This window comes from Balaenoptera ricei, chromosome 2 (genome assembly GCF_028023285.1).
Source record: "Balaenoptera ricei isolate mBalRic1 chromosome 2, mBalRic1.hap2, whole genome shotgun sequence".
Taxonomy (NCBI): Eukaryota; Metazoa; Chordata; class Mammalia; order Artiodactyla; family Balaenopteridae; genus Balaenoptera; species Balaenoptera ricei.
This window is the reverse complement of record NC_082640.1, coordinates 153,256,285-153,270,640: the sequence shown is the minus strand read 5'-3', so window position 1 is coordinate 153,270,640 and position 14,356 is coordinate 153,256,285. Positions and strand designations below refer to the sequence as shown.

Here is a 14,356-nt window from a genome sequence, read left to right as displayed (position 1 = left end):
TACAAATTAGGTAAAACAGACAAGAAAGTAAATACTTACAATATCACATGTGTTATAATATAAGCATGTACAAAGCCCCAAGTACATACAAGGTAAAAATGCTAAACAAAGGAAGCATCAATCTAATCATGGCTGTCTAAAAAATTTTTTTAAACGATTTGAAAAGCACCAAAAAGTAAACATTAAGGGAAATAGTCCACAATTCCCTTTTCCATAGCTCATGCCAACTACTATCTCTGTTTCAAATTTGTAAATAAACTCTCAGTTCAATAGGAAATGAACATAAAGAAAAGCCAGAAGAATCTGGCTGTGTATACCATGTGTATATAGAATCTGGTTGTGTATACTATGTTGTGTATGCTTTAGTTTTCAAAGCCTTCAGCCTAAAGGTGATGGACTTATTCCAAAATACTTAAAATCAGCTCCTGCTAACTTATTTCCCATTCACTCAGCAGTCCACTGTTCAGTAATTATGGGGATTCAGAAGGCAGAGGAGAAATTAATCCAGAAAAATCTTTCAATAAGGTGAAAGTGCTATTTCTATACTAGATCAAGAAAGCTATATCCAATTTAAAGTGTTACCTTAGCAGTTGTAAGGAACGAGTTCTCCAGATAAACTGGGGATCCTGAAGGTAAGGACCATTTCTTACTTTTCTTTCCATACTTATATCCCTAATGGTTAATACAAGGCCTGGCAAATAGAGTATTATTATGTCTGTTGAATTAGATTTTTATTATAAAATAATTAACAAGAGATAATGTTTAATTCTTTCTTGACTATATTCCTTGAATGCCAAGAAAGAGTTCTTTTATGTTCAAAGACTACTACTTAATTCCATAGAGAAGAGGGACCAAATGTGACCTTTGATCTCCTACGGTCAGGTAATATAATTAAGGGTTAAAAAAAGAACAGCATAAAAGAATCAATGTGAGTTCATTAAAGACCAGCGTGGACTTTTAAATTCAAAATCTCTATCAAGCTACTTTAGTTCTTTTTTTGCTCTTATTAAAATGAAATGTTATAATATAGTATTTGTAACAGGGAAGAAAATACAGTTAACTTATGACCCATTCACATTTCCCTGTAGCTGTGCTTCAAGTGGCTGACATTTATGGGATACAAACTTAGTCTAAGTAACAGAAAGAGCATTATAACTCATATTCTATGCATTCAATAGATATATTTACTTTTATATTCACATTGCACACAGGATCAATAAATGGCTATAAATAATGATTGTGAAACCCTGCAATTATAAAGTTGCTGTGTATTTTCTAGATTGCTCTGAAATCAACTGTATTAATCAATGGTCATTAAATCAACAGATTCTTACTAAGTTGATATTTCTGTCTTTAACGTAAGTGATGTATGTTGTTCTCATTAAAGGGGATTTTAATCTAAGAATTGCTAAAATAAAAACAAATAAATAACTAAACCATCAAATTGAGGATGGATGTCACCATGTAGGTCAACAAAGGCATAGTTTTAAATATACTAATTTAATATACTAGTAATATATTACTGACTGAGCTTCTTTTCATGACCACACATCAATATGCCTATTTACAAATTGAACTAAAGCTCCTAACTTGTAAAAACTTATTAAAAAAGACTCTACTGCTTAGTTTTACTAAATTAGTATTTAATGACAACTAAGGGAAATTAATTGATGATTATAATCACACAAAAAAAGAATATTTTACATCTTAATAAACTGGACTCTTCTTGGGGTTATAATTGATAACTTTTAGCAGTAATACAATATTTTCTAAAAGTTTCAACACAATATGCAAAAACAAACAAACAAAAAAGAACTTGAAAGAAACTGGCCAATATTTAACTAGACAGGATACTGAGACTCATAACTCTGGGAAATAAGGGGGGCAAAATTAAGTGGTATGACTGAAGTTTCTTAGGTTTATCAGTCTATTGTAGTGATTAGTGGTATGGAATTAATTTTCTTTGCAACATGTTGGTGACTTTCTTACCTAGAGAGCATGCCCAGAGGTGTAACATTAAGTGATCCCATCAGCATTGCCAGGGCCATCCCTGGCGCTTCCCGTTCTATTACTTCTTTTGTGGCCTGTAATTAAAGATTAAATAGCAGACTGAGTGAAATTAACCAAAAATAAGGAAGGCAGAGTAGTAAAATTAACTTAATTATAAATCATGCTATCTACAAACCATACTTAGTAGTTCTCCAAATATTTTTTTTAAGGCATCAAGACTCAATTCTTTGGGACCACTGAATAAAAGATGAGGACCAGAACATCAAGGGAGCTTTTACATTAGCAGACCTTTCTTATCCCTTACAATTCAGAAGTATTTAATAGAAATCTCATCTTGCCTAAAAACCTGTATTTTAAAATTAAGCCTCAGAATGCTATAACAGCTCAATAGATTTTCACAGAATAAGAAATCTGGGTAGTTTTCTTTGTCTATTACTCTTGAAATAATTAGTCCGTAAAAACCTGAGATCACCTTGTGTCTCTCCTAGCTCTATGATTTTATGATATAATAAATGGAACTCAAGAAATCATCAAGTCAACTTTCTCCATAAATTGGGTAGAAGAAAAACTCTAGATTTACCATTTCCATATCTTCAATATAAATGAACTATCTGATTGTTTTTAAAAAAGAATTAATGAAGTGATAGGCTTTAACTATATAATAGAAGTTTTAAGATAGGGTATTCTTAAGACAAGTGTGGTTAAACCTCAAAAAGGTACTGAAGGGGGCAAGAAAATTTCATTTTCTAAAGGTCAATGAAAATAGGCATATATTTATAATAATGTGATGGTAAAGATATGTTTTAGGCTAAAGTTGGGAGTGAAACACATGATTTAATCCATTTCTAATCCTCTTTCTACATATGTAGCAGGTTACAATAACTGGGAGCAACACAGGAAGAAAGCTTGCAAAATAAAGTATTACAGTAAATAAGAAGAAGGCAAACAAAATAAAAAGTAAGTTATGGAAAAATATAGTGAAAGATTGATAGTTCAATATTTCATTAGAAGTCGAGTGATCGTCCTAAGTAAAATCACTGCTCTAGGCAAAATTTAGGATGGTAAATGTCTCATCTAGACTAATAACCTAAATTTTAAAATGAAGCCTCAGATTGTTATAATAGCTCAATAGATTTTCATAGAGTAAGAAATCTGGGCAGAGCAGTTAAAATGCATCAAGTATGTGTTACACGCCAGTTGATGTTATAAATAAACTTTTAAGATGCATATAAATTAGTTAATCCCTTATAATTATATAGAATAAAGGATTACTGGAATTGATGTAATCTACTGGTTCACTGAATCCCAGCATAATGCAATATTTAACAATGTCAGAAATTTTAAAGGAAAATTAACACTACCATAATGCTTTTCAACAAAACCTGCTTTAAAAATAAGGGGCCAGCAGGAAGGAGAAAAGGACATTCTTAAATTTCTAAGTTTGGGAGTTAACTACTTTCATTAAAATATCAATATATAGCTGAAAATTGTTGAGCTAGTGTTATATATAATCTATCCCATGTTTTCCAAATTTAATAAATCCGATATGATTTTGAGGTCTCTGAGAAGAAACACTATTTCCATGTTAAAATTGCTTTACTGAAGTTTACAACTTCTTCTTAGGGACCTTAAAATCTTAGAGCCCTAAAAATCAACAAAGGGATGTTACTGAGAACAATCTTAAAACAGCTCTTTGTATAGGGTTAATATTGATTTCCTTATCTGTTTGAAAAAGTTACCTAAGCAATGTCTGACATTTAATGAATTTGGGGGTCCACATAAAGATGATATACTCCAAAGTATAGTAGCACACTTTATTTAAGGACAAAGGAAGAAGAAATCAACAGAGAAGTGACAGAGGAAGTCTTTCACTTACATACTTCAAAGCACAGCATTTATCCATCCATACAACAAATACTTATTAAGCACCTACTATGTACTAGGTGGTATTCTATGCAACGATGTTGAAGTAGTGAATAAAACTTGTAAGAGTGTGTAAACTCACTGTTATCTAGTACATGAAAAACTCAATTGACAAATTACATATGAGAATTACCTAAAAGAAATGTAATTCATTCATTTTTCGAGATCCTCTAACATATACCATTGGACTTGGCCAGACCACAGTGGTCTACCTGAAAAGGCTCATCCACTTTTAAAAGAATTGTTTTACTGGACTTTGCTTTTATGGTATGCAGGTGGATACAATTAAATGGCTCAGTGAAACTCATATTTATTTTAGCGAGTATTTGAGGCCATTGCTCACCACACTGTACTGAGGTCCTCTTTAGGAGGACCTGTAGGAGAAATTTCCTCTTAAGTGTTACAACTAGGAATGGGGTACACTTCTGTGATACCAGTTTGTTTTTAAAATTATGATGAATGTGAATCAAGTTACCTTTGAGAAGAGAGACAAATTTATGAATATTTTTTTAGTAGGCTTACTGAATACAACCCAATTTCATCTTATTTTTTCCTTGCCCTATTTTTTCCACACTTATCTTATTAAAAGTTCTGTTGTGTTTTATGTATTTGGTTAAACCATCCTAAATACTTTTTAGGGTATTAGTAAATATATGGATAATAGACGGATGAATGAATGTATGTATTCTTACACAGGGGTCTTCATCTTTTTCCAAACATAATTTAGGGAGGACAGTTAATTCCTTCTGAAGACTTTCCAGACAATGTTGGCCTATAGACATAAATCTTGTACAGCACAGAACATAAGAGGAAAATATATATTGTGGTGATGCCACTAAAAGGCATTGGCGTTGACAGGGGTGAGTGAGGAGGGAGACCCTCTCTAGGACTAGACACAAAGCAACGCTTTTGCTATATATTCCTAAATAATGCACAAATATAGTCTTTCTTACATCTATATCAAATATATCTTTTCCATAAAACATCAGAACCATTCTATTTACTTTTTATTTTCTCTTCTTCTGTTTGGTGTAGCAAAAAGATCACCATCTGTGAAGTCAGACAATACCACCATACAATTAAGGTCTGGAAGGTAAGGACTGGATCTGTTGAAGCACCTACCATAGTGTCCAACATACAGAACGTGCACTCAATAAATATTTGTTGAATAAAGGAGTGAATAAATGAACCAATACAGGCTTGAAACCCGGCTTTATCACTTAGTTGTTCTGTGAATTAGAACAAAATATTTAATCTCTCTGAGCTTCAGTGTATTTATGAATAAAATGGAGCTAATAATAAAGCATACCTACATTTTATGAGAATTAAATGATGTAAGTAAATCACCTAGCATAGAGTAGGTATTCAATACATGCCAATTTTCTCTATGCCTCTGCTTTCCAATTACATCCTTGCAGTTTTGATTATACCAGTTAGAGAAGAGAAATAATACAAAAATCCAGAAACCAAACCTAGAAACAGTGGTTGAGAACCAAAGATGAGGGGAAAGAGAACAGAGAGCAAGAACCTAAATGTAAGAACATTGACAAGTTGAGGGCAGGAAGAAGAATACTGAAATAATGGTATCTAAAGGGAAGAAACAGCCAAACGAGATGGAAATTGGAAGATGGACAGGAGGACAAGAGCTGGGTGAAAACATCTGTAAACCGTAAATGGAGAGGCTCAACTAGAAGGCAAAGAGCAAGAGAATAAAAGTTAGTTTAGAATAAAATGAGAAAAAACTATCTGTCTAACTTACTAGAAAATCCAAACAGAAGAGTGGTTTTAACAAATGTAGCTTTATTCCTTCAATCATATACATTAGGATGACAAGCACAGATAAATGAAGGTTATCAGTACTTGTTAACAAGTAGATAACAAGCAATCATTATCAATTGACTATTCATAATCAATGGCAAAAAAAGATGCCATTAAGTTTGAAATCCTTTTTTCTTAATTAGTTTCATTCCGTTTCCCCCTTTTTTTTTTATAAATTATTAATTTGATTACCAAATTCTTTTTTTCCTTGAGCAATAGTAGAAATTTATATTCTTACTTCAGATATAACCTTTTTTGGACTAGTAGATTCCAAAATAATGGGGTTTAACTGGATTTAGCTATACTCTTTAAATAAGACATTTTATTTTTAACTGCTAAATACTTTCTAAACTTTGAAGGTTGCAATCTCCTATGCAAAATCACTTATTGTGATTTTTTTCTTTTACCCTTGACACTTTGAAGATAACATGAAAGTCAGAAAGATTCTTCAAAGACTACTCAAGTTGCAAAAAAGAGTGTCATAAACAATGATTCTATAAGCCCAGGGAACTTGTCAATGAAGTTCAGGTCCATTTTTAACCTTCATAGAAAAAATTACCTTAAAAAACGTTATTGCTAAAAGTCAATGATGTTTAAGTATGCACAGGACAAACAATAGTTAAATGTAAATGTGCAGAAATTTCTTGTATGCGTGGTGGTGGTGAAAAATCACTTAGTATAGTGCTTTTATTTTTACAGACATACTTTTATTAACAGGTATAATTTATGCATTAATATTTACATGCTTGTTACTTGACCACGTAGATTTAATATAATTTCCTCCTAACAACTACTACAGTGCCCTCTGCTGATTAAATAATCTTAAATAACAAAGACTATCTTTGAAACACTATCTAACGGGTACTAATAACCTTGTTAAGCTATCAAGGTGGGATATGATTAGAGCCATGGTTCTCAAACTTTAGTGTGCATCAGGATCTCCTAGAAACCTTGTTAAATGCTGATTGCTGGGCCACACCCAGAGATTTTGATCCAGAATGTCTGGCTAGGGTCTCAAATTTTGCATATCTAACAAGTTTCCAGGTTATGCTTGTGGTGCTGGTCAGAGGACTACACTTTGAAAAACAGACAGCAGACAGAAGGAATGAGGTAGATTAATGATAATGTACACAACTTGTTCTAATATTCATAATCACCTTATATTCAACTTCGTAAAACAGATTGAAATAAATGTGAGGATCCTTCATTGGAGCAAAATATAGACCTAGTGAGGAGATAAATTAGATAGAAATAGGCAGTTTAATGACAGCCAATCAAACTTTCCTGACTCTATCCATTAACGTCAGCCAAGTACATTTTCTTGACTCAAACACATAAATTTTATTTTATATTTTAATAAAAGGTTATAATAAACAAACAATTCAGATCTTGTCCCTATAAGTATCCTATGGTACAGAGAAGCTATCTTTAATATATTTTTTTCTCAGGACTATACATGATGAATAACTCATAGGGATGTTCAAGGAACACCAGCTATAAATTTACTCTTTACTCTCCTCATTTAAGAAGCAGAGCAGAGTGGAAGTAAGAGTCGCAGTATTATAAGGGCAGTCTTTAATTTATTCCAATTAATTAAAAACATTCACATACAGATTTTGTTAATTTTATATTACTAATTACAAACACCTTTCAACTAATCATGTCATTGTATCATAACAGTGTGACTAAGTGGTTAAAGACTACTGCTACAAAGAAGAAGCTGCAACTAAGTAATGAAAATAGTTATTCCAGTTTTACTTGAGAGATATGAGTGTATTGGTAATGTATTTATCTTCCTTGGAGCTTTAGCCTTCTTAAATATTTACATCTTTTTCCACTCTTGGAAGAAGCAGAAAGCTTTTCAAAATGGAGATACTCCATTTTGTTTTTCAGTTAAAGTGGTACAATATTTAAGTAAGATCTGGTTATAATGAAAGATCAAAGGAGACAGTATAATTATAGAGAAAGACACAAAAAAATAAAAATAAAAATTTAAGTACTTCAGGCAATTTCATCATCCATTCCATTCAAAGAACATGTACTCTGCAGTGAGCTTGAGATGCTGAGTGAAGAGTCTACTGTTTCCATTGTTCATCTCAACCCTTATTAAATAACCAAGTTGAGTATATATGTATAGCAGTGAGTACTCCAAAGTTTTATAATTTCTTTACCCAGTGAGTACTTTTTCATATTATTTTCCTCATTTATCTAAATACTGATAGTCAAATTATCAAACAAAAAATCAGGGAACTCAAATGAGTGAATTATTTTTTATAAGAGATTTTCACAAGAACAGCACTTATCTTTATAGTCTACTTATAAATTGTACTACTTTATATCTCATTCCAGAAAAAGGTGAGAAAATAGTGGTATTTCTATGGATTATTAGCATTTTTATATATGCATTATACTTTTATTCATTTTTGGCACTATGTGAAAAATAATAAAGTTCTCCTTTATTGTAGGTTGTTGGTTACATGTGCTTTAATCTATAGAGAAGAAAATGTTATTCATTCATGTTCTTCAAAAGTTGATATATAGATATGAAAAAATATCCTGTTTCTCAAATCTGAAGAAAGATGAAGTAGAAAGATGATCCAATTTGAAATTGTACTGAAAGGCTGTTGTCTGGTCAGTTAACTGGTGAATGTATAACCCAGCTTCTTTACTCCAGCTACATTGGAATTTTGTTTTTTTAATGTGGTTAGTGGTGTATAATATAAGTAGAAACATAAGAGCTACCTAAAAAAATCTATACATTGGATTTCCACTCTATTGATGGTCACACATAATTACTTGGTTTACTTTTAAAGCACTGTAAGTTTTTAATGTTCATATAACAACATAATTTAAGCCATTCTTAAACATCTTAATTGAGAATAAAGGAAATAAGCTCCTACTTTAGACTTATAAATACTATTTGCAAATGACTCACTGCCAATTGATTTTAGAAAATCTAAAACTTTGCTCTTTTGCCTTAAGATACAATAATTCTCACTGGTGGCCTCTTTAGAAAGTATCCACATTAGAAACACGTAATTATCACATCTGAAGTTCTCTTGCAACAAAACTAGATTCTCACCAAAACAGACACATGTGAAAAAGTGAGAGGAAGAAATAGGTGAGGTAAAGGAAAAAGAGTGAGTGGAAGAACTGCTAAGAAAAGAGAAAAACCAAAAACAGCTCATTCCTATTTTAAATATTATTATAAGGTGTTGCATTTTTTCTTCTCATACCACCCTCAGTTTTAAAATTACAGGCCAACTGGGAAAGATGGAAATGAGTACAGTACTTCCTAAAAGCAAAGAAATCCAATATTGCTGTTGTCTTGTGATAAGCTTAACTTAGTAGAAGTTCCAATAGTAAAGATGAGAGCAAAATCCATACACATTAAGTATTTGGAGGCTATGACATGCTGTAGCTTGAATTAAATAACTTGTTCTCTTACGGTTTTGCTCATCTAAAGATGGATTTTAAAGCTACTAACCTCTCACTTTATGATCAGGCTTTTTATTCATCATCTATAACCTAACAGTCCTTCATTATTCACATATTAAATAAATATAAGCTTTGGTTCTTATGCCTCCTGAAATTTATCTATCTCTCAGTTTTCCATTTGTAAAAAGGGGTAATAATATTTGTTATCCATCTTATAAAACTAAATTGTTAACACTATAAAGCAATTTTAGTTAACTAAAAGGATGTCATAATATTTATAATGCTAGTATGATAACATTATATACAACATAAATTTATAATGCTGTGAAAAAGCTCTTATTTCTCTTATTGCACTGGAGAGCTAAACATGAATACTATTATTTAGCAACATAATTTAATAATAGAAATATTCACATCAGAATGTTTTATTTATGGTGCCTTTCTTACAAAACATCTATAGATATTCTCTGTTTAAACACAACATATTCCTATATTACATAATACAGAGGAGACATATTTTATTATCTTTTTGTAAGTGAAGAAATAGACACACTAATAAATTCTATGAATAATGCAAAGCCACACAGTAAATCAATAAAACTTAGGCCTGTAGACTCCAATTCTGAAATTAATCCATTAAATCTATTATATGTTTTCAGTTTACAAGGTACTACACCCTATTCAGACGTAGGAAGGATCTTTGTACTTTGCTTAAATGCGATAGAACATAAAAATGCTCAGTATCATTCCTAACACGTAGCAAGTGTTTAACAAATGTTGAATACTATGATTTGTACTAAAACAGAAGTCTAAAGTCACTTATGTCATACAAGTTGCTGTAATGGACTACAGTCAAAGCAACTGTGAAAATTGAATAGTTCAACCAGAAGCAGTACAGAATAGAAGTTACAGGCACGTTTGTTTTTGAATGTGTGTGAATTACCAGATGTCTGAAGAATGCAATATGCTAGCAATAATCTTGAAAACTTAATGAAGATTTATCAAGAAACAGCAGTTTTGGAGATACCAATGACCAGGAATATAGCCTTGGACATTACCATAAAACCTCCAAAGTAAACTGGGAAAAGAAAATGAGAAGAATATAAATATATTTTGAAGAAAAAGAACTAACAGCACCTCCTGCATTTATGCTTTCACCTAAGTCCAATAGAAAACAGCTATGTAATTACATACTTAAGCAAAGATGAAAAAATATAAGCAAGTATCCATAACTACTTGTGGTAAATAAATTGTTCAAAATGGTAAGCCAAATAAGTTTATATAATTTTTAAAATTTCCATAACAACCATACATTACAAATTAAGGCTGTGGAAACAACATCAGCCTGACAATAAGTCAGGATGGACTTAGACCCAGGATGTTGTAAAATAGGGGAACGCAAAGAGGCAACGTTTGACTCAAGTTAATGCTCTGCTGCTCATGCTAAACAGAGGGGTCTTATCATAATCACTTAAAATCAACAATATTATACTTCATAGTAGAAAAATCTACTTTGCAAGAGTCTCTCAAAAAAAAAGAATGAAAAATAAAAAATAACTCAGTGAGTTACAACCTGGAAGACAGATAGAAGGAAGAACACATTATTTATTAAATAAAATTGATATAAGTCAGATGAAAGAAAATCTTTACCTTTATTATAATGGAAGAAAAATCTCTTAACAAGGACTTAAAAATAATGAGAGGCCCAATTTTTAAAAACTATTCTAAAAAGAGTTGCAGCTATCCTTTGCCAATGAAAAAGGTAAAACTGTAGGAATGCAAAACAGATCAAAAAACTTCTTAAAAAGTTAAATAACAGCTCTTATATATACTCTAATTTGAAAGATAAAAGAAATATTTTATTCTATAATTATGAGATTCTTCCATGGAATCATAACTTATATATTTGTGTGTGTGTGTGTGTGTGTGTGTATACCCTTGTGTATACACACACACATATATTTTTTTGCTATGGAACTTAGAGCTGATATCTTAGAATCAGCATCTATAATTTAAGCTCTGAAGATCACAAACTTTTTTCAGAACATCCAGACTATGATGCTTAGAATAAGGTAGTTCACTATCCAAATAAAGCCTATGTTGCCTTCAAGTCTGAGATTTAGAAGTTAAAAGAGTCCATCCTTGAACAAAACAATTACACTTCATAAAACTGAGGATAATGTATATGTGTGTGTACACACAAGTACATGTCTTAGAATTGGAGTTGAGTTCTTTAGGTTAGGGCTATAAGCAACTGAATAGTTGACTTTATTAGGGCAGCTGGTGGGAATGGGGAGGAAGAAATTGGTTCTATCTACCACCACTAAACAAATCCCATCACCTAGTCAGAATGAGTAGAAATGACCATTTCTACTAACACGCAAACAACATACACAAAAATATACACACACACTCCTGAGGCTGCTCATTTACAACACTGCCTCTTTTCAATGCTACCTTGATGTTCATTTTAGCCCAGTTATATGCTTTAGAAATTGTACCCCTAAGTGTAGCTCAGCATATGGTAGGCCCAAACCAAATTCACAAGAATCAACAAACAAAGGATATAAAAAAGTCAGGTTTATAAAACAAACCTGAAAGATTTGGTAACCAGATAGGTAATTATGAACAGAGTTAACTCAGATCTTCTCTTCACATAATAAAAATTAAGTATCCAAGAGTAGAAGGTGCCCAAAGTAGGAACATTAACTGGGGCAGATGGAAGTTGATATTTTGCTCAATCAATACTCTAATAGGAAGGGCAGACGTCTATACCTAACCAAGTTTGTCTCTAGAGAAAGGAAAGAAAACAAAGAAATAGGTGGGCATGTGGAGAGTGGCAACTTTAGATTCCGTCGTGTCCTGGTTTCCCAGAGGAGTCTTTGTTTTTTCCTTCTTCTTTTTTGAACACAAGTTTCCCAGAAGTTATCAGACTTTTTAGAATTTTCTGTGAATAATTTTCAGATACCACCACTTCTGCAAATTCTCTATTTTTTAAAAGCTTTTTATGTTACAACATGATGGGTCCACTTAAGGAATATTCTCCTTAATCTTTCTGACCTGTCTCTGATCTCCAGGAGCAATGACAAGAAAACATCAAAGAGAAACAGTAGTTGTTTTAACTTGGAAGGAATCATTAAAAAAGAATGGAATTATAGTATTAATTTCCAGCATCTCAAAATAAATGTGGCCTAAATCAATCAGGGCAAATGTAGATTTACTCTTAAAGTTATTTATTAAAATGGGTATTAGGTCTGAGTTGCTCTTGTGTCATTGGTAGAGGTAGGTTAGGAAGCTAAATAAATAGTAATTAATTAAAGACTGAAATAAATGGAAATCCAAAGGTGCAATGTCTGGTGAATATAGCGGATGAATCAGAACTTCCCAGCCAAGCTGTAACAGTTTTTGCCTGGTCATCAAAGAACATGTGGTCTTGCGTTATCCTGATGGAAGATTATGTGTTTTCTGTTGACTAATTCTGGAAGCTTTTCATCGAGTGCTACTTTCAGTAGGTCTAATTGGGAGCAGTACTTGTTGGAATTAATCTTTTTGTTTTCCGGAAGGAGCTCATAATAGAGGACTCCCTTCCAATCCCACCATATACACAACATCACCTTCTTTGGATGAAGACTGGTCTTTGGTGTGGTTGGTAGTGGTTCAGTTCGCTTGCCCCATGATCTCTTCTGTTCCACATTATTGTGCAGTATTCACCTTTCATCGCCCATCACAGTTTGTTTTAAAAACAGAATGTTTTTGTTACGTTTAAGTAGAGAATCGCATGTGGAAATATGGTCAAGAAGGTTTTTTTTCCCTTAACTTATGTGGAACCCAAACATCAAAGCGATTAACACAACCAAGCTGGTGGAAATGATTTTCAGCGCTTGATCTGGATATTTTGAGTATGTTGGCTATCTCCCAAGTGGGGTATAATGACTGTTCTCAATTAATGTCTCGATTTGATTGCTATCAACTTCAACCGGTCTACCCAACCGTGGAGCATCGTCCAGCAAGAAATCTCCAGCAGTAAACTGCAAACCACTTCTGACACCTTCAGTCAGTCACAGTATCTTCTCCATGCACTGCACAGATCTTTTTTTTGCATTTCAGTTGCGTTTTTACCTTTCTTGAAATAATAAAACATAATATGCCGAAAATGTTGTTTTTCTTCCATCGTCAATATTAAAATGGCTACACAAAGATTCACCAGTTTTTTTTTTTTTTGATGCACGCTGATATGACAGCTGTCACAATACAATCTAACAAAATTGCTTCGAATGAATTTAAAGACAACTAAGCACTACTAGAGCCATCTTATGGAAAAAAATGAACTAACCTTTTGGCCAACCCAATATGTCTTTGTTCTTCTGGATATTTCATCATACACTACTTAACCTTGGATTGTCAGGGACAGTTTGATATACTTCTGTTGTGTCTGCATCCTTTATGGTTTAGTATTTGTCCTAAACAAAGTTTTCCAAATATGGATAATAAATGATAATGCTCACCTAATTCTCTCTGTCCTGTATTTCGTATTTGACGGTTCTAGCAGTCATCTTTTCAGTCCACCTATTGATTAATGGCTTTGCTGCCTTACTTGTGCTTGGTGAGTTTTGGTAGTACATTCATTACTTGATTTTAATCTGTTGGAGTACGGCTGACCTAAAGTGGGGAAAACTTCCTGTGGAGAAAATTTATTTCTGCTTCTACCTTTAATCAGAGGATACCACTGACCAGTTCCACTTCAGCCTCCCACAAATGTCTCATAGTCTCAGGGATCCCAGGCTGAGCTTTACACATTGCTGCTTGTCTAAGGTTGTCTTACCAGCAGTGCTGCGATGGTCATCTGTCCTCAGAACATCTCCTTCTCCCTCTCTCAAGTCCTGGCTTCCTACATTTCTGGCTCCTGCTCCCTGCTCCTTGGTCTCATGGTATTTTGGGGGAAAGAGTGAATGTAAAGACTGACAGTGTATGTCTTTTAACAGGGTATGCCTCATAGGGTATGTCCTTTTACTGGGCCAAGTTTTTCTACAGAGGGAAGGTTTTTCAAAGTTCCAAATCAACAATTATTCCAGGCCATATACTGTTTGTAAACTGCTTTATTCTCCTATAAAATGAATATCTTTTATATCATCATTACATTGAGGTTTTTGATGTACTGCACACTGCC

The 14,356-nt window shown here is 32.8% G+C and overlaps 1 protein-coding gene across 4 annotated transcripts in view; it reads right to left on the bottom strand.

Moving 5' to 3' along the window:
- GPHN (gephyrin) overlaps positions 1–14,356 on the bottom strand; it is a 626,292-nt gene that overhangs the window by 306,747 nt on the left and 305,189 nt on the right. For all 4 annotated transcript variants that reach the window (XM_059914468.1, XM_059914469.1, XM_059914466.1 and 1 more), the window contains exon 5: positions 1,990–2,084. In XM_059914468.1, the coding sequence (XP_059770451.1) occupies positions 1,990–2,084 (95 nt within the window). The remainder of the gene's footprint in view (positions 1–1,989; positions 2,085–14,356) is intronic.